Source organism: Tachysurus fulvidraco, chromosome 5 (assembly GCF_022655615.1).
Source record: "Tachysurus fulvidraco isolate hzauxx_2018 chromosome 5, HZAU_PFXX_2.0, whole genome shotgun sequence".
Lineage (NCBI taxonomy): Eukaryota > Metazoa > Chordata > Actinopteri > Siluriformes > Bagridae > Tachysurus > Tachysurus fulvidraco.
This window is the reverse complement of record NC_062522.1, coordinates 11,227,890-11,247,997: the sequence shown is the minus strand read 5'-3', so window position 1 is coordinate 11,247,997 and position 20,108 is coordinate 11,227,890. Positions and strand designations below refer to the sequence as shown.

General features: G+C 42.8%; 1 protein-coding gene across 6 annotated transcripts in view; it reads left to right on the top strand.

Moving 5' to 3' along the window:
- Window positions 1–20,108, top strand: part of wwc3 (WWC family member 3) — a 60,255-nt gene that overhangs the window by 14,759 nt on the left and 25,388 nt on the right. For all 6 annotated transcript variants that reach the window (XM_047813700.1, XM_047813698.1, XM_047813702.1 and 3 more), the window contains exons 2-5: window positions 8,892–9,001; window positions 10,491–10,694; window positions 12,512–12,588; window positions 13,432–13,511. In XM_047813700.1, the coding sequence (XP_047669656.1) occupies window positions 8,892–9,001; window positions 10,491–10,694; window positions 12,512–12,588; window positions 13,432–13,511 (471 nt within the window). The remainder of the gene's footprint in view (window positions 1–8,891; window positions 9,002–10,490; window positions 10,695–12,511; window positions 12,589–13,431; window positions 13,512–20,108) is intronic.

Below are 20,108 nucleotides of genomic sequence, written 5' to 3'. Positions count from 1 at the left end.
TTTTAACAGAGGCGAGCTTTCTGTAAAGCTGTAAACTAGTTCTGAGAAGAGGATGGGGAAATGTGGCGTACTGCATCATGATGACCGAGACACGAACAAATAAGATACAATAAAATTCATGAACAGTTTCTTCTATTAGCTATTAGTTTGATTCAGTGGCCCATATTTCTTCCTTTTTATCTGTTTACTTTACACAGCACTGTACATACATCATTTTGTCGCAGTTTGCAGTTTTTGTATGTTGCAGCTGCTTTAATTTGACTTAAGTCTGCTGATTATATCTACAGTGTTTACACCCCACTGAACCTACACATCTCACAATTTTTATTGAAAAGAAATATTTTGTTTAGCATTTTAATTGACTAAATCTATGCTACTGAATTTCCCTCTGGTATGAGTAAAGTATTCCATCCAACCATCCACCCAAATAACTGTCCGTCCGTCCGTCCGTCCGTCCATCTGTCTACACTTAAACAAAATCATGGAAGTGGTGGCACATCACACTACTCTGTTGGCTTTGTGACAGATCTTTGTGCCATAATGAAAGTAATTTTTAATTTTGTAATCCTTCATTTGTGGGAATGTGAGAAATAGTGTGCGTGCGAGTGCCGCACGAGTGTGTGTGTGTGTGTGAGTGCACACGAGTGTGTGTGTGTGTGTGTGTGTGTGTGTGCGAGTGCACGCGAGTGTGTGTGTGTGTGTGTGTGTGTGTGTGTGTGCGCGCGCGAGTGCGCACGAGTGTGTGCGTGCGAGTGCGCACGAGTGTGTGTGTGTGTGCGTGCGAGCGAGTGCGCACGAGTGTGTGTGTGTGTGCGTGCGAGCGAGTGCGCACGAGTGTGTGCGTGTGTGCGTGCGAGTGCGCACGAGTGTGTGTGTGTGCGTGCGAGTGCGCACGAGTGTGTGTGTGTGTGCGTGCGAGTGCGCACGAGTGTGTGCGTGTGTGCGTGCGAGTGCGCACGAGTGTGTGCGTGTGTGCGTGCGAGTGCGCACGAGTGTGTGCGTGTGTGCGTGCGAGTGCGCACGAGTGTGTGCGTGTGTGCGTGCGAGTGCGCACGAGTGTGTGCGTGTGTGCGTGCGAGTGCGCACGAGTGTGTGCGTGTGTGCGTGCGAGTGCGCACGAGTGTGTGCGTGCGAGTGCGCACGAGTGTGTGCGTGCGAGTGCGCACGAGTGTGTGCGTGTGTGCGTGCGAGTGCGCACGAGTGTGTGCGTGTGTGCGTGCGAGTGCGCACGAGTGCGTGCGTGTGTGCGTGCGAGTGCGCACGAGTGCGTGCGTGTGTGCGTGCGAGTGCGCACGAGTGCGTGCGAGTGCGCGCGAGTGCGCACGAGTGCGTGCGTGTGTGCGTGCGAGTGCGCACGAGTGTGCGTGTGTGCGTGCGAGTGCGCGCGAGTGCGTGCGTGCGAGTGCGCGCGAGTGCGTGTGTGTGCGTGCGAGTGCGCACGAGTGTGTGCGTGCGTGCGAGTGCGCACGAGTGTGTGCGTGCGTGTGTGTGCGTGCGAGTGCGCACGAGTGTGTGCGTGCGTGTGTGTGCGTGCGAGTGCGCACGAGTGTGTGCGTACGAGTGTGTGCGTGCGTGCGAGTGCGCACGAGTGTGTGCGTACGAGTGTGTGTGCGTACGAGTGTGTGTGCGTGCGAGTGCGCACGAGTGTGTGTGCGTACGAGTGTGTGTGCGTGCGAGTGCGCACGAGTGTGTGTGCGTGCGAGTGCGCACGAGTGTGTGTGTGCGTGCGCGTGTGTGTGCGTGCGAGTGTGTGTGTGCGTACGCGCGTGTGTGCGTGCGAGTGCGCACGAGTGTGTTTGTGTGTGCGTGCGAGTGCGCACGAGTGCGCACGAGTGTGTTTGTGTGTGCGTGCGAGTGCGCACGAGTGTGCACGAGCGTGCGTGTGTGTGCGTGCGAGTGCGCACGAGTGTGTGCGTGCGTGTGTGTGCGTGCGCGCGTGTGTGCGTGCGAGTGCGCACGAGTGTGTTTGTGTGTGCGTGCGAGTGCGCACGAGTGTGCACGAGTGTGTTTGTGTGTGCGTGCGAGTGCGCACGAGTGTGTGCGTGCGAGTGCGCGCGACTGTGTGCGTGCGAGTGCGCGCGACTGTGTGCGTGCGAGTGCGCGCGACTGTGTGCGCGCGACTGTGTGCGTGCGAGTGTGTGCGCGCGAGTGTGTGCGCGCGAGTGTGTGCGCGCGAGTGCGTGCGAGTGGAAAATATTCGACAGTTAGGAAAATACAGGAAAATATTCGACAGTTAGCCAGGTGTGGATTTTTATCAGCCTAGGAACTCTTTTATTCTCCTTATGCCGCAACCGTTTGGCAACTTTTTTTTTAAAACTGAATGAAGAACGATGCAGGAAACTGTCAGTCTCTTTTTATTCACATTTAATGTTGTAGAGCAGCTGTGAAACTTGGTACGTTGGATTATTGTTTATATTCATACAGTTACAAAGGCTCATCTCCTCAAAACACAACAAAACTATAGTTCGATTATGCTGCAGAGCAAATGATCTTAAGAATGATCTGTGGTCCAAGTGTGAAGTAATAAGATTGCATAAGATTATTGCATTTGAATCCGATCAGTCACGAGCCAAGTGGAGGCATCATGAAGCATCGTTTATAAGGATATGAAAGATTATCCTGTTGCAGAAACTTTCATTTGAACTTGTTCCAGCAGCTGGTTGGAAAATGCTCAGAAGTTTCTATTTATCTTTTTAGAAAAAGAAAACGAAAAACTAACAAGTCCCTGCAGGCACAACTGCCACACATTCCTCGGGAGCCAGAGATTTCTTAATTTCTGTTTTGAGGACTAAAAGTGTTGAATTGACCGTAGTGTACGTTACCCGAGGAGCCGAGCCTTGGGTTAAGCTCATATGTGAAGCTCGCACACTTTCTACATACATCTATTAGTGGGTACATAGTACAGCGACCAGTGACTTGTGTTTCACTGCTGTTTAAAACTTTATTTCCTGTTAAGTTTTACATTTTAACAGCTACACAAAATCAGTTCCTTCTCGTCCTCTGTTTTTTACTATCTGTTGAAGTTCATAAGTTGACAAGACGCAGGTTCGAGAGAAAGTGCAGCCTACTGAAGATGTTCAGAACTCATCTCTGACTTTTAAAAAGGGCTGGAAATGGAGACTCATTCCTACTTCTGTCACAGAAAAGTGAGCACGAACTGGGATTCACCCTACAGCCGGAGCGACTCCTCAACACTTTGTGATCAGTCAGGTTTAAGAATTCAGCCGTGCTACAAAACACTGATCCAAGGCACCGGTTTTAGCTAAGAAGACGTTTGAGATACGAGTCATTTCTGTTGTAACACTGTGTGTATTGTTCTTTTTTCTTTTTTTTTCTTGTATTCTTAAGGCAAAACTGTCATTAAACTTCTAGTGATCATTTACATGATGAATTCAACACTTGCAAATAATTTAAAGCATCTAAAGGATTTGTGTTCATGTCCTGAAGAAGGTTCAGGTGACGATGGCCACGTCTGGTACGTGTTGTCCCCGGGAGCTCCTTCTGCACACTGTGTTGAGGGTGATAGATAGCATGCGATAGATGTGGCATCTGTAATACACAGAAATGTCAGGAAAGCTTTCAGTCTAGCAGAGAAGAGTGCTTTGAAATGCGATAGCATTAGATTGGAGTGACTAGACAGGGTTGGGTACGACGGCCCTTGCTGTTATGTCTGACCGCTAATCTCTCTGCTGCTTTTCAAATTAATGGAATAATCTTGCATCTGTTTAAAATTGCATCTGCAGCATGCCTCATTCCATTGCCCTTTCTCAGCCATGATGGTCAGGGGTCAGATGTCACGAGCTGCATTACTCAGAAATGTAGCACAGACACATTTTTTCAGGGCTGTCTAACAAACCAGCATATCACTTTCCTTTATTTAGCATGTTGGGCCAAGAATGTTTGGTCAGCGTGCTCATACTTTGACCCTTTTATCAGAAAACTATTTGAGAAATGCATTTAAACACCAAACAATCAGCTACTGAGTGCTCCGATGATAAACTACACAGAGTTAATAAATCATTTCAGTTATTACATCCGATTTAAAAATCTGTGTGTTGCGTAATGAAGGTTTATTTGACAGAGTATGATGTAGATTAAGGGGAAAAAGTCACATACACACGGAGAGTGCAGTTCATACGTAAATGGGTTTTGTGGATTGGCTCTGCACTCCAGTGCACGGGATTAGAAACAAACTGTGTAAACAAAGCATGTCAGCTTTAATTTGTGCCTGTTTACATCTAGACTTGCGAATCACAGGAATATCCCACACTCAACAGCCTTCAGGCAGCATGTCTTCAGCTGTAAAAGATTTACTGCAGACCTGACAGCTTTATTTAAGATCACTGTGCAGACTATTAAACTGCACTGTATTCGTCTCGCTTTCAGTTACGCGAATGTTTTTATTCCGACTAGTTATCTTTCTAGGGTTTGATCTTTCTTAGAGCCTTTGGATAAATATCACTCTGGTTAATAATCTACTCACGATCGATTTAATTCGGACTGAATGATTTTAGGGGATTTAATCCTCACTTACGAGAAGAGTGTTTTGTAATTTATAGCACCCTGGAGTGTTTTTCTGAAGTGTGTAATCCTGTCATATTTCAGATTAAGAGTTGTACAATTGTGTAGCTGCACAAAAAGTGAGTATTTGTGTTGAGAATTTTGAACGATTCTGATGCAGGAAACGGAGATGTAATTAGCTGAAAAGCAACATTAAATTATGACATGAATAAAAATAGGAGTTGGATTCAGGTCATGTAAATGTCATCGATGCCTGTGCGTCTACATTTTTTAAATAGAGACTAAGAAGAGCAGGAATGTGACTCATTTGCTGTTTGTTTAATAAAAAGACTGTGGCTGAGTACTGAATAAAGTGGCTATGTCATATAAAAGTGATGTTGTGGGCATCTGTGTATGAGGAAGAGAGTGGATAGTATGTTTTTTGGAATCTGCTGTCCTGCACTGTGGCATATACTACAGTCAAATGTTTCTTTGCCATTACCCAACCATCACACCAGTATGTGCTTTCCAGTTCGTGCTGAAAACCAGTGGTGTTCAGTGGGGTTGAGGGCACATCAGCCCTGACAAGCCATGATTTCACATAAAGCTCACTTTGTGCACAGGGGCATTGTCATGCTGGATCATGTTTGGGACTCGTAGTTACAGTGAAGAGAAATTTTAAACCCTGCTACATCATACAATGATATTTCAGACAACTGAGTTTCCAGCAGGTTAGGGATGTGATGTTTAGGTGTCCACAAACTTCTGGCCGTATATTGTAGCATGCTCAGCAAGATGCGGTTGTCTGGCTTCATATATCATAGAGAAAGCACATGCTAACCCTCATCCTTCTTGTGGCTTTAGTAGCTGACTGTGGTGGCCAGATTTGTGTGATAGAAGCAGACCAAATGACAAGAGGTAGTAATACTCTTAAGGATATTCCCATAAATACAGTATCTCTTTCACCAAGGAGTTGGTTGAATTTGATTTTTTACACATTTGGTCAGAAATAAAGAAATAGAAATAAAGTTTTTCTATAAAAAAAACTGTTCTGGCAATAAAAGTAGCTCAATTATGAGGGGGAAATAACACACCTGGCAACTATAAAGTTCAATGTAACACGCTTTGTGCTAATTCACACCTGGTTTGCGAGACAGAGGAAATTACGAACCTAGCCAAATGTTCCAAAGTTTAGTTTTCTCCAACTTCTTACCTGACCCTGCCTCGAATAGATGTATTGTATGAACAGGAGATGCATACTTCACATCTTACCACATGCACAGCTCTTGAATTGTGTGTGTAGGCTTGTACGCTTATGTTGTACACAACACGCAAGTCCCCACACAGAATGTACCATAACGACATTATTGAAGCAATTCATTATAAAATCAGATGTCAAATAATGCATAAGCCTGACAGCCTGATTCTCTGAAGTGAAAATGCAGCAGCATAACACACGATTTTCATCCACCATAGATCTGATTAGGATGGACGGAAAACGTGCCACCATGTCTGCAATATGTTTATTGTCTGGAAGAAACACAAGAAACCTGTTTATAAGAAACACATTTGCTCTATAAACCATTTAACAACAATTATATGACGAATCACTTGTATGGTTTGAGGTCATTGCGGTGATTATGTCCACGTAGTTTGTTTGCATTCGTTTTGATATATTTGTTCATGTTGTTTATTTGTGGTTAGGTAGCTTGTGCTCAGGTATTTTCTGATTTGTGTTCACAGCATTTATTTCTAATTCAATGTAATTGTGCTCATGTAGTTTTGTGTTCACGTAGTTCTCGTGTAGTTATTTGTGTTGAGCGAGGGTTTGTGATGAGGAGGGAGGTTCGGGGGTGTTGAGGAGGGAGGTTGGGTGTGTGTGTTGAGGAGGGAGGTTGGGGGGTGTGTTTAGGAGGGAGGTTGGGGGTGTGTGTGTTGGGGTGTGTGTTGAGGAGGGAAGTTGCGGTGCGCGTGTGTGTTGAGGAGGGAGGTTGCGGTGCGCGTGTGTGTTGAGGAGGGAGGTTGCGGTGCGCGTGTGTGTTGAGGAGGGAGGTTGCGGTGCGCGTGTGTGTTGAGGAGGGAGGTTGCGGTGCACGTGTGTGTTGAGGAGGGAGGTTGCGGTGCGCGTGTGTGTTGAGGAGGGAGGTTGCGGTGCGCGTGTGTGTTGAGGAGGGAGGTTGCGGTGCGCGTGTGTGTTGAGGAGGGAGGTTGCGGTGCGCGTGTGTGTTGAGGAGGGAGGTTGCGGTGCGCGTGTGTGTTGAGGAGGGAGGTTAAGGGGTCTGTGTGTTGAGGAGGGCGGTTAAGGGGTCTGTGTGTTGAGGAGGTAGGTGTAGGGCTCTGTGTTGGGGGTGTTGAGGACTGAGGTGTAGAGGTCTGTGTTGGGGGTGTTGAGGAGGGAGGTTAAGGGGTCTGTGTTGGGGGTGTTGAGGAGGGAGGTGTAGGGGTCTGTGTTGGGGGTGTTGAGGAGGGAGGTGTAGGGGTCTGTGTGTTGAGGAGGGAGGATAAGGGGTCTGTGTGTTGAGGAGGGAGGATAAGGGGTCTGTGTGTTGAGGAGGGAGGATAAGGGGTCTGTGTTGGGGTGTTGAGGAGGGAGGTTGGGGTGTGTGTGTTGGGGTGTGTGTTGAGGAGGGAGGTTGGGGTGTGTGTGTTGGGGTGTGTGTGTGTTGGGGTGTGTGTTGAGGCGGCAGGTTGGGGTGTGTGTGTTGGGGGTGTGTGTTGAGGAGGCAGGTTGGGGGTGTGTGTGTTGAGGAGGGAGGTTGCGGGTGTGTGTGTGTTGGGGGGTGTTGAGGAGGGAGGTTGGGTGTGTGTGTGTTGGGGTGTGTGTTGAGGAGGGAGGTGGGGGGGGAGTTGTGTGGGGGTTGGGTGTCGTGTTGAGGAGGGAGGTTGGGGGAGTCGCTGTGTGTTGGGACTGTGTGTGAGGATGGGAGCGTTGGGGGTGGCGGTGTGTGTGTTGGGGTGGTTGAGGAGGGAGGTTGGGGGTGGTGGGTGTGTTGGGGGGTGTTGAGGAGGGAGGTTGGGGTGTGTGTGTTGGGGGTGTGTGTTGAGGAGGGAGGTTGGGGTGTGTGTGTTGGGGTGTGTGTTGAGGAGGGAGGTTGGGGGCGTGTGTGTGTTGGGGTGTGTGTTGAGGAGGGAGGTTGGGGGCGTGTGTGTGTTGGGGTGTGTGTTGAGGAGTGAGGTTGGGGGGGGTGTGTGGTGTTGGGGGTGGTGTGTTGAGGAGGGAGGTTGGGGGTGTGTGTGTTGGGGGGTGTTGAGGAGGAAGGTTGGGGGGTGTGTGTGTTGGGGGGTGTGTTGAGGAGGGAGGTTGGGGGGTGTGTGTGTTGGGGGGGTGTGTTGAGGAGGGAGGTTGGGGGTGTGTGGGTTGGGGTGTGTGTTGAGGAGGGAGGTTGGGGGTATGTGTGTTGGGGGGTGTGTTGAGGAGGGAGGTTGGGGGTGTGTGTTGGGGGTGTGTGTTGGGGGGTGTGTTGAGGAGGGAGGTTGGGGGTGTGTGTTCAGGTGTCTATTAGAGGTTATCTGCTAACATTATGTTTGTTGTGATCTACATGTAAAATGTAATGAGTGAGCAGAATAAGTGTGGTCTAGTAATTCTGTAATAATCACCACAGGCCTCGTCGTATCTTGAAAACACACATTTCAGCATTTTCCTGCCATAGTCAAAACACTTCAGCCCAGTACCATTCCTTGCCATCGGATTTCTTTGTTTGTTTGTTTGATTGATTGATTGATTGATTGATTGATTGAATTTTCTCTACTCTACCACATGGGATTTGCCCGTTGAATAGATCTAAACCAGGGCAAACACAGGAAACACAGAACAGGAGGCTGTCAGTGGATGAAGAACAGCAAGCCACTGCGCTGTGGTTTTACTGTCGAGTAACAGCACAGCTACTCTGATGGAGACCTGCTTTGTTCTGCCTGGAATGTGTTTATGGGCAGCCTCTTCCTGCCGAGCGTCTATTACACCCATTTCTGACCCGTGGGTGAAGAGATCAGCAGTCACTAACAGACTGAACATACATTCATTAGAGATTGCAAGGAATTTTCCAGATTTTTCAGATGCCTGTACAGCTTTGTTCCACTAATGCTTAGCCTTTTCAGCTGAAACTCTTCTTTATTTTTTATTGTGGCTGTGATTTGTAGACATGTTAAAATGTGACACGGGGTTAAAAATATGTTTTGTGCTCTGGAAAAGTTTGTGCAGGCTCCGTCGTGACTGTGTTTCATCGAGTTAGAAATGATTCACTTTAACCAGCTAACTGAGCTTTCCTTTGTGTCTGTGTGCAGAGGCTTATTAAAATGTGTGTACGCTCTTTCTTTTAAACATGCTTATATACTGTATCCCTCTCTCTCTCTCTCTCTCTCTCTCTCTCTCTCTATTTCTCTCTCATCTGTAGGATTACTAAACCCCTGACATTTGCCGACTGTGTGGGTGATGAGCTTCCTCTGGGCTGGGAGGTTGTGTATGACCAGCAGATTGGCGTTTACTACATCGACCATATAAACAGTGAGTTTAAATCCTGCACTCTTCCTTTTCCTCATGACACACACAAAACACACAGTTTGGAAACGTCATTATTATTCTATGGGTGTGTTATTAGTTCTTATTAAATATCATACTGTATGTCCACTTGAGGTCAAACGTTTACACCCCGCATTGTTTCAAACGAGGAAGGACAGAGCAGGAAGCCATCATAGCATTGTCTCAAATGTCTCAACCCTGAAAACTTGCAATTCAATTACTTTAGGCATTGACAATTCCAATATTAATATCAATTACCTTAACCCATGATACTGACATTACCATAACATAATAATAATAATAATAATAATAATAATAATAATAATAATAATAATACAAGGCATTGTTGTAATTGTATTTCAGCTACATATAAACATTGTCACTATTAGGATTCATCTTTATACTGAATTTGAAAGTGTATACAATGTGATATAAATGATGTGTTATTATTTGCAGCTGTTTGCTTATATCATGTGACAGAAAGGGAATTTGGCTGTGTTTTGATATACTCATAAGGGTTGTAAATTATCCCGAGTGTTTCTTGAGTGCTTCAAGAGGAACCTTTTAATTAACTTTCTTTTCCATCTATAAGATTATCTAATCTTATACTATAATGTTATCTAATGTTATACTATAATCGGTAATCTAATGTTATACTATAATCTGTAATCTAATGTTATACTTTAATCTGTTATCTAATCTTATACTAGAATCTGTTATCTAATCTTATACTATAATGTTATCTAATGTTATACTATAATCGGTAATCTAATGTTATCTAATGTTATACTATAATCTGTAATCTAATGTTATACTTTAATCTGTTATCTAATCTTATACTAGAATCTGTTAGCTAATCTTATACTATAATGTTATCTAATCTTATACTATAATCTGTTATGTAATCTTTGACTATAATCTGGTATCTAATCTAGTATAATCTGGTATCTAATCTTGTAGTATAATCTGGTATCTAATCCTATCTTCTACATTATCTAAATGTAGAATGTGATGTCCCAAACAATCAAATGCAGACCCTTTCACATTATACTACTCATATATACTTTGTGTTGTATACAATGTCTTCAACAAGGTATTAGTTTTTAATCCTTTTTATACCTTTATTCTCTTTACTTTTTTTTTTGATTAGTGTGTGTTAATGCAGCTATTTTCCTTGTTAAATTCCCTTTAAGAGTAATCTTACTTGGTTAATAAAATTTCTTCTTTGTGTTTCTGAAATGGCATTTGAACATTAAGGAGTGTTCAGGCAGACTTGTCATTAGTTCTGTAATGAGGCTGTAAAGAATAAAGGGAAAGGGATGAGTGTGTGAGATATAGACTGGACCTGAGGGAACATGATTTATGTACTAATCATTCAATACCCAGGCATTATACAGGATCTGGGTAACATAACTTGCAACTTTGAAGCGTGTTCATGATTCTCAGACGAATTCCAATGCTGCTGTTCTCGTAGAAACTACGCAGATCGAGAACCCACGGACGCAATGGCGCCAGGAGCAGGAGCGCATGCTGAAGGAGTATCTGGTGGTGGCACAGGAGGCCCTCAATGCCAAGAAGGAGATGTACCTGATCAAGCAGCAGAGACTGGAGCTGGCGCAGCAGGAGATGCAGCTCTTCAACCAACTTACCCAGGACGATAACCGCTCTGTCACCAGCTGTGAGATCTCTCTCTCTCACACACACACACACACACACACACGAGGCAGTTGTAGTGTGGGCGTTTTAATTTAAGTGCCCTATAACTCATTGACTGGTAGATCCTGTCTGTTTCCTCATCTCTGCTTCTCTGACCTTCTCCCTTCCTCTCTTTCTTTCACACTCATTTTCCTCTTCCCTCCTTCCCTCCTCCTCTTACTCCTCTTCCTCTTTCCCGTTTATCCCTCCCTTTTTTTTTTCATTCAACAGTTTGCCCTACATTCCTTCATTTTCTAACCGAATCTATGAGTGCTAAGCATTTTATATGAAGTTAGATGTAATACACACTTTTTTGTGTTTAAGTGATTTTCTTTTTAATCTCAAGTGATAAATTCATCTTTTGGGTTATTTGCAATTTCCTCGTTACATACGTTTTAGACTCGGACGTTTTACTGATTACTCTAGTAGTGAAGGTTCAGAGTAGAGCAGCATGATAGTCATCAAACTGATAAACATTTCATATTTAATAAATTATTAATGGTTTTTCTTTCAGTTAAGAGCCAAACAGTGTTATTGCACTCATTCATTATATAAAGCCTTTTTTCCCAAATGCATAATGATTCAGGATTCTTAAGGTTGCTATCTATCATACAGCTAAACTGAGCCATGTTGTATTTGTTTGTGTTGCAATTCTACTGCAGAAAAGTTCATTTTCATTAGGTGTTTTTTTTTATTTTTTTTTATAAATCCCTCGGATACTCGATTGACCTCGTTTACACTTGATCTTTTTATTCTTTCTGAGTATCAGACTTGTATCTGGATTAGAGATGATCCAAAATAAAAGTGCAGGTGTAAATATACTTAAGCTGCATTTAGAACACAGCTTAGGAGACTCATTTAGCCAGTTGTGTTATTTGTTATACAGCTCTGAAGGCGTCCGTCTCGACCAGCCTCATTTGACGAACAAATTTCTTTTGAGGTGATGAAGGTGCTGATTAATTTTCTATAACGGTAGCGTCTGCTTCGAGGCAAATCACAGGCCCATATTCATGCGCTCATTCTATTGTTATTGTCACTATGGTAACACCTTAGCAGTCAAAGTGTATGTAATAATAGGGACTAGTGTGATTCATGGGCATTTCACAACATTAATTGTAACTGTAATTGGATAAAAGGTATGATGTGGCGTTTAATAATACGTTGTTATTAGCTTTGGCAGATTCCTGTGGCGTACTCAGAATGTGTCCTTTCAGGATGTGCCGTCTTAGAGAACAATAATCAAGACAACAGGTGTTGGCAGCTGGATTATTTTACTATTACTTGATTATTTTCCTTTAACAGCCCAGTTGTTTTACGGCTTACTTTAAACAAACAAACAAAGACCTCTTGTACAGTATGATCTTTCACTTGACATCATGGAAAATGGTGAGAGAACGAAATCTTTTGTTTTGCATACATCCCACATGACAGTACAGACCATACAGTATTAGAGCAGCCTAATCCGACATGTACCAACCTTTTGTAATCAAAAGCTTATCAGGAAACAATCCCAAGGTTTTCGATTATTGTCGATGCTTGATTGGATTTCAGGGGTATGTCAGGAATGCACTTCCATACTGCAACTGTAAGAGATAAATGCATATGGAGGGAAAGAAGAAAATGAGAACAAAAGCTCTTTAATCATAGGACGCTGTATCACCCTGCTTTCTTCTTTCTGCGTTTGGGTGACAGCCGGCGCAGAATGGAGTTGAATTTCAGTGCTTTGCCTAGCTTTTTATATGTTCTCATGCTCATCCTGTTGGTCTGTTTTACTGTCTTACTCTTTCTGTGTTTTTGCAGCACACTCTGGCTCGTCTTCAAATGCAAAATATGACCCTGACCAAATTAAAGCGGAAATCGCCTGTAGGCGTGAGCGGGTAAGTCATTCTCCTCAGAGAACAATGGCTCAGACGTCACACCTAGAAGGGGCCTATTTGGGAAGAGATTGGGGCCCTTTGTGTGTGTGTTTGTCATGTATGTGTGTGTGCGCATGTATGTATGTGTGTGTGCGCATGTATGTATGTGTGCGCGCGCATGTATGTATGTATGTATATGTGTATGTATATGTATATATATATATATAAAATATATATATATATATATATATAATGTGTGTGTGTGTGTGTGTGTGGAGGCGTGTTGTTTATGTGGTGTGTGTGCCAAGCATGTATTTGTCTGTGAGTGTGTTTTTGTGTGTTGTCTGTGTGTTTTGTGACTGATTAGTTCTCATCAAAATTGTGATTGAGGTTATTGCATATATCACAAATATATAGTGACTCTTTAAGTACCGTTTAGCTTTAACTTTCTTCTTTCACTACTGCTGAAATATTTATCCTGAAGATCTCTGCAGAGGCAGCACTCACATTGGATAGCTAGGGTACAGCTGGAATGTGTTTTTGAGGGTGTGTATGTGTGGGCAGGGCCGCTTCCTCTTCCTGTGTGTGTGTGTGTTGGGGTGTTGGTGTGAGACCTTTCTGCTTAGTGATGACTCTGCTTCCTAATACCACCCCTATTGACAGAAGTCTCAAATGTGTGTATTTGTGTAAAATTATTACAGTTTGTGTGTGTGCGCCCCCCCCCCCCCGTGTAATGGTGTGTTGTGTGTGTGTGTGTGTGTGTGTGTGTGTGTGTGTGTGTGTGTGTGTGTGTGTGTGTGTGTGTATGTATATATATATATATATATATAAAATAATAATAATAATGTGTGTGTTTAATTCCAGCTTTCTAGGCTCAAGCAGGAGCTGGCCCAGATGAGACAGGAGCTACAATTCAAGGAAATGGGAGTAGAGACGCTACAAGAGTAAGTTTTTCACATACACATGCATGTGGAATGGGATGCACAATTCAACTCACTTTTAACTATTTCTCCTTCCCTTTCTTTGGAACTTCCCCAGAAATGTTTCTTTAATTTCAGTGTATTTGCACTACGTTGTGTGTTATTGTTCCTGTACACATTGTGTCTCTGTGCACATTGACTTTAGTAAGATTAAAGCATTCTGGCTTCAGACTAGGTACATTAACCTGTATTTATTTGATGGATGTTTGTGTCTGATTTAAGGGTGTCATGCTTAATTAGCTAGTCCATGGTTTCCAGACAACCAAACCTCACTGACTTGGGTAAAAAGTAGAAGGTAATGGAATGTCAAGCTGTTTATTATCATTTATAATGGACTTTTCCTTCAGACATGCACTCATCCTGTCCTGGGTGCTCGGTCTGGTAGTTATGTCGACCCCTGTAGTGTTTAAAAAACAAACAAACAAACTGAGAGACACTTTCAGAAACCCAGTAGTGGCTCTCTGGCCTGAGATTTCAAACTGACATCTGCAATCACGCCAGAGCTTGCATTCATTTGTGTACATAGATCAACTATTGGACTTTCCAATGTGACTCTTCACTGAGACATTGTGTTAAGGAACTGTGACCCTTAAAATCACTGAAAATCAGAGTTGTTGAATGTGAATTGTGTGAAGTGAAAAGCTGTGTTTGATTTTACCGCGTATGCCTGCACAGAAAAAAAGCTTCTTTTTTTTTGTGTAGGCATATTGTTCTGCTTTGATTCGGTATGTTGAGCTCGAGTCTCATTGGAAATTACTTCTACTCATTCACATGGCGCAATAACAGTCAAAACAGTGGAGGCATTGTAACAAAATGTGACGCAACGTCAGCGGCAGACTGAACAAACTAAAGCTGCCCCAAATGCTATTCTGTCTTAGTGTATTGTTTATATTTCATTGCTTTCATATGCAAACCCATCTAAAATATGTACTTCAGAATAGGATCTAATTTTGGGCACAGGTTGTCATGACAACAGCAAAGATAACGGACCCCATTGACATTTTAGTGACATGTTTATGACGATACACTCAGGGTGGGGAAGAAGGGAAGCTGTCAGTCAGCAACAGAAAACAACAAGCAAGGAAAGCAACATCTACACATTAATAGACACAAGGAAGGGAGCTGAATTTAAAACCACAGCAGGGCTAGAAACCTGACTAGTTGTGGATAAGGTGATTGTGTCTGGGCAGACAAACAGGGCATAAACCTGTTGACTTTTCCAATGTGTTTTTATTTAACAATATTAGCCATAATATTAAAACCACTTGTGTGGTAAAGTGAATACCATGGATTATATATCAAGGGGTGGGATACATTAGGCAGCAAGTGAACAGTCAGATTTTAAACTCTGAAAACTGCATTTGAAAGGATCTGAGTAACTGAGGGCCAAGTGATGGATAGACAATTGCGTAAGAATATCACCAAAACTTTGTCTTGTGTGATGTTTCCAGTACTTCATGTACCATACTCCCTGTTGGGAAACATTACAGTCTGGCATTCATTTGGATTTTTCTTTAACACCTACTATCTACCTAAATGTTACTGCAGCCCAAGTACACCCCTTAATGGCAACAGTATTCAGCCTCATTCAGCAGGATGCTCTCTGTCACACAGCAAAAGGAATGGTTTGAGGAAAATGACAAAGTGTCTGAGGTGTTGACATAGCCTCCAAATTTCCCAGATCTTAGTCAGACTGAGATGTGCTGGACGATCAAGGCCAAAACAGGGAGGCCACACAACTTGCAGGATTTGCTGTTAACATCTTGGTGCCAGATACCACAACACACCTTCAGCGATCTTATGGAGTCCATGTCTTGCCAGGTCAGAGCTGTTTTGGCAGCACAACGAGGACTGACACAATATTAGGCATGCGGTTTTAATGCTGTAACTGATCGGTGTGTATTCATGTAGCACTATGGTACCATACAAAACTATAGTGCAAGATGCTTGTTCTGAATCACAGTACCTGTTGCTTTACACACACTAATGGAAGCTGCTCCGCCTTTCTGAACTATTACTTGTCTGAAACATTAATGTGAATAAATAAGCTAGCCTGACACACACATGATTTATGTGCAATGCAGTGAGAGAAAACAGCTGAAACTTGCTGACTTGATGGCCACAAACACAACATGCTACATCAGATGTTTTTTTAAGATGAGAATGTCTGGGGCAACAACGAGTCATGTGTATATGTGTATATAACACACACACATATATATAAACACATTAGTTAACGCACTTAACTAACCTATTCACTATACATTGTTACTGCAGTGTTAAAGATAAAGCACTTTGATTTAGCATTAACAATGCGTCAAATTCGGGTTAAACTGGGTTAAGCTAGCAAGTTTTGAAGAGATGTGTACCGGTTTTCTTTGTGCATTTTTTTTAATATAGCAGCAATTCATTCAGCAAACCTAAAAATCTGCTCCATTCCTCTCTTGTGCCAGCTGACCACCTTTACATTGCAGAACATCACCATATTTACACTCCATATAGAAACCACAGTATACTAGGATCCCAGGAACTAATAGGGCTAAATGTGGAACTGTTTACATCGTGAGCCTAAAATGCTGTGTGGTGTTAGCACACGATCTTGGAGCCCAAGCAGCACAACAATGTACTTGCTAATTTTCCCTTACACTCATACTACCGACAATAAAATTTAGACTTGTTTTTATGGACAGTGCAGTTTAGAGTGAGTAAAGTATGTAATTGTGTGTATTATTCAGTTCAGTGAAGCAGAAGGAGCAACATTTACCTCATAGTGGAGCATTCTTAAAATAGGAGCAGTGGACAGGGCCTGTTTAAACCCTCACGTCTCATCGGTTTTGGTGGTGTTTACGGTGTGTGTGTGCGTGTGTGTGTGAGAGAGTGAGTGTGTGTCTGAGAGTATGTGTGTATGTGTGTGGGTGTGGGTGTGGGACAGCGACATTTTTATATGTTAGTGGGGACCAGATGTCACCACAGGGGTAGGAATGTCTGACAGTTTGACACTGTTGAGACATTTGGCTGGTCTTCATGAGGGGGGAAAAGGTTTCATTAAAAAAAATACTCTTATGGTTGTTATGGTTAATCTCACAGGGATAGCATGGCAAAAATTTTTTTGAGCTGTCAGGTCCTGACTATGTTGAAAAATCAGACAAAAACAAGTACCCAGCAAGATGATGACCACGTTAAACACCTTTACAAAAACATAAATAAATAAGATGTACTGTTAGCATAATTCCATCTAATTTGAAAGAGAAAAACGATTTTTAATTAGAAAACATAAAGTATTGTATTTGTGTATAGGTTATAGTATACCTTAAAAATGTGTTATGTCCTGAAATGGCACAAAAACAAATGTGTATTTGTGTGTGACATGGTGTTCTGGAAAAGGAGACTCCACCTCAGGAAGAGGATGCACCAGTGGAGAGGAGAGAGCCAAGGCAAGAGAGAGAGAGGGAGAGAAGGGCGGTAGACGGGCTGAAAAGTGTAGTTTGAAAAACAGAGCTATCAGGCAGCAAATTCCTAACTATTTCCTGCGTCCTATCTCTTAGATAGAACCCAACTCAAGTGGCTTCAAGAATGGAGCTGTCCTCCCTGCTCTGATTTTATTTAGGACGAGGGTCTGGCTGCGGTTCTCAGCAGGAACCTGCAGTGGATGTGCTAATTATATATATATATATATATATATATATATATATAATATATTTGCCATGCCAGAAATCACAAATCACCAATAATATAATATTTGATTCTCTCCTTGAATGAATTATGTGATAAAATATCATTATAAAGCATATATATATATATATACATACACACACACACACACACACACACACACACACACACACACACACACACACACACACGAGTTTGTGGGTTTTGGGTAACTTGCTGTTATAAAATATATTATTATAACATATATTTATAAAAAATATGTTATAATAATATTTAAAAATAATATTAAATGTAGCTATAAATGGTTAAAAGCCACAGCATGTTGCTCAAAAGAAATAAAACATTCTGTATGTTCTGTTGTAACATTCAAATTACTGTGGTACGTCAGGAATAAAACACTTCAGGTCATGCTGTTATTGGAAAATAATCAGCATTAACATTGATTATTGTTCAATTATAATGTGTTCTGTTGGGATTTATCTCTTAGTTATAGTCATGAACTTATTTGACTTGTATGAACTGAATCCAAAATTAAATTCGTAAGGTTATTTACAGAAAGAAACATGGACAGACGCTTTGTACTGTATATCTAATCAGGTCCTAGATGTTGTACAGTTTTTCCCCCTCAGCTGTGGTTTGAGTCTAATATGACAGACAGACTTGTTTCCCTCTTAATGAGAGCATCTGGGTCTGTAAGTCAGGGCTGTAATGAGTCGACTGACTTAACCAGAGCATAGGCATGACAGCAGAAGCAACAGAATAGGTGGTGAGTCAGAAGTGGCTAGACGGTGTGAGGATGCATTTCACCATGATTCAGTGAGAGCATTTTAAATTAAATAAATAGGTAAGTGGGATTTGTCAGAAGGTGTTGCTGAATTTTCTCAGCTCACAGGTTTATATTAATCTGCTTGCTCTAATATGTTCTTTAGTAGGAAGCGTAATAACAAGCGTAGTATGAGTGTTGATTTTCCTATAAAAAGATATTTAAATAAACAAACTTGATTTATCATTTTTGGAACAGTTTAAAGTAAAGCTGGTCCTTTATTATTCCCGAAATGTGACAGTTTTCAGAATTCAGACTTTGTGCTTTGTGGTTTCCTGCCAAGTGATAACAGGAACTCACTTGTTTTGTGGACGTTATTTATTTATTGGAAAATAATCAACTTCACTCTGTTGTGCGTTTTGCCTTAAATAACCTGCACAATAATATACAAGCACATATTAAACAGTACAAAAACAAAACACACATAGATGTAGTCTATTTTAATATAAAAGTATGTACTGGGTAGCAGAGCAAAACTTAAGGCAATTAAAAATAACAAACATGCGGTACAACACAAGGAAGAGGAGATGAAGCATTGGAGCACACAGCTCTGTGTGGGAGCTTGGTGTAGAGGTACTGTAATGAATCGTGTGTGTGTGTTGAGGGTGGGGCACTTAGTGCTGGGCAGAAGGAGATGTGGAGCAGACCGGGCAGGGCTGCCCATGGAAGCTGCAGGTTTGAGGTGGAACAAAGGCCTGCTTGTGTATGGAGAGTGAGGAGGAGGAGGAGGAGGTAGTGAGTACCTGATGTTGGAGGAAGGTGACTGAAGGAAGGAACACGTGGCAGGAGCTTGGAACACTGCCAGACAGCAACTAATGGAGAAGACCAGTCTCTCTGAGACTGTTCACATCTTTAATATGGTGGTTATTTATAACGGCTTTAAATACTTGAGTATGAAAAAACACGATAGAAGGGTTAAGTGTTCTGCTGTTTCTGCCATAACTTGTCCAAGGAAATTTGACCTTCTGAGAAAATCAACGAATGAGTATTGAAGGGGTGTGTGGGACTGTGTGTGGGACTGTGTGTGGGACTGTGTGTGGGACTGTGTGTGGGACTGTGTGTGGGACTGTGTGTGGGACTGTGTGTGGGACTGTGTGTGGGACTGTGTGTGGGACTGTGTGTGGGACTGTGTGTGGGACTGTGTGTGGGACTGTGTGTGGGACTGTGTGTGGGACTGTGTGTGGGACTGTGTGTGGGACTGTGTGTGGGACTGTGTGTGACTGTGTGTGGGACTGTGTGTGGGACTGTGGCTCTGTTTGGCTATGGCTGTGTGTGTGTGTGTGTGTGTGTGTGTGTGTGTGTGTGTGTGTGTGTGTGTGTGTTTGGCAGTAATGGGTAAAAGTATCAAATGTTATACAAATATAGCTATCCTCCAGGTTTACTCTTACTACATTGATCAATCATGATTAATAAAATGATCACAGTGTGCATGTGTGTGTGAACAGATGTGAACTGAGCTCTCTCTAGTCAGCATTTCCGGACAGCGATCATGTGTTTTCGGTTGCCAGTGACGTTTCCTGATGATGTTTTTTGCTGAAATTTGTCTCGTTTTTTTTTTCCCCAATTATTCTTTTTCTGAACCTGGAATTAAACAGAGCCAGATGTTGGTATGTTTGCCACAGTCACTGCAATGACTGCATTGTTTAAATTGGGGGAAAAAGCCATGTCTCAAGCTATGCCATGACTCAATCTGTTGGAGTATGTCGAATTCTTGACCGATGTTGAAATACTGTAGTATATACGATGGTGCAGTACAGGAGCTGAGCCCAGGTTTCTTCATGTGTGCAGAAATGCCAATTATTTTTTTCTGCTCAACATTTCAAGCGTAACCCACATGCAGCACCAGAACATGCTCCCAACCACACACGCACACACACACACACACTTTGTTTTTCTATGCATGCTGGGGGTGTATGAGCATCAGTGCTGGGCCATTTGTTGATTATATTATTGCGTATATGTAAGTCACATGTGTGTGTGTGCGTGCGGCTCATGTTCTGATGCTTAAACTGGGAAAAAGCAAAAGCACAACGAGAGACTTGACCAGGACTGGCTTCAGTTTTATT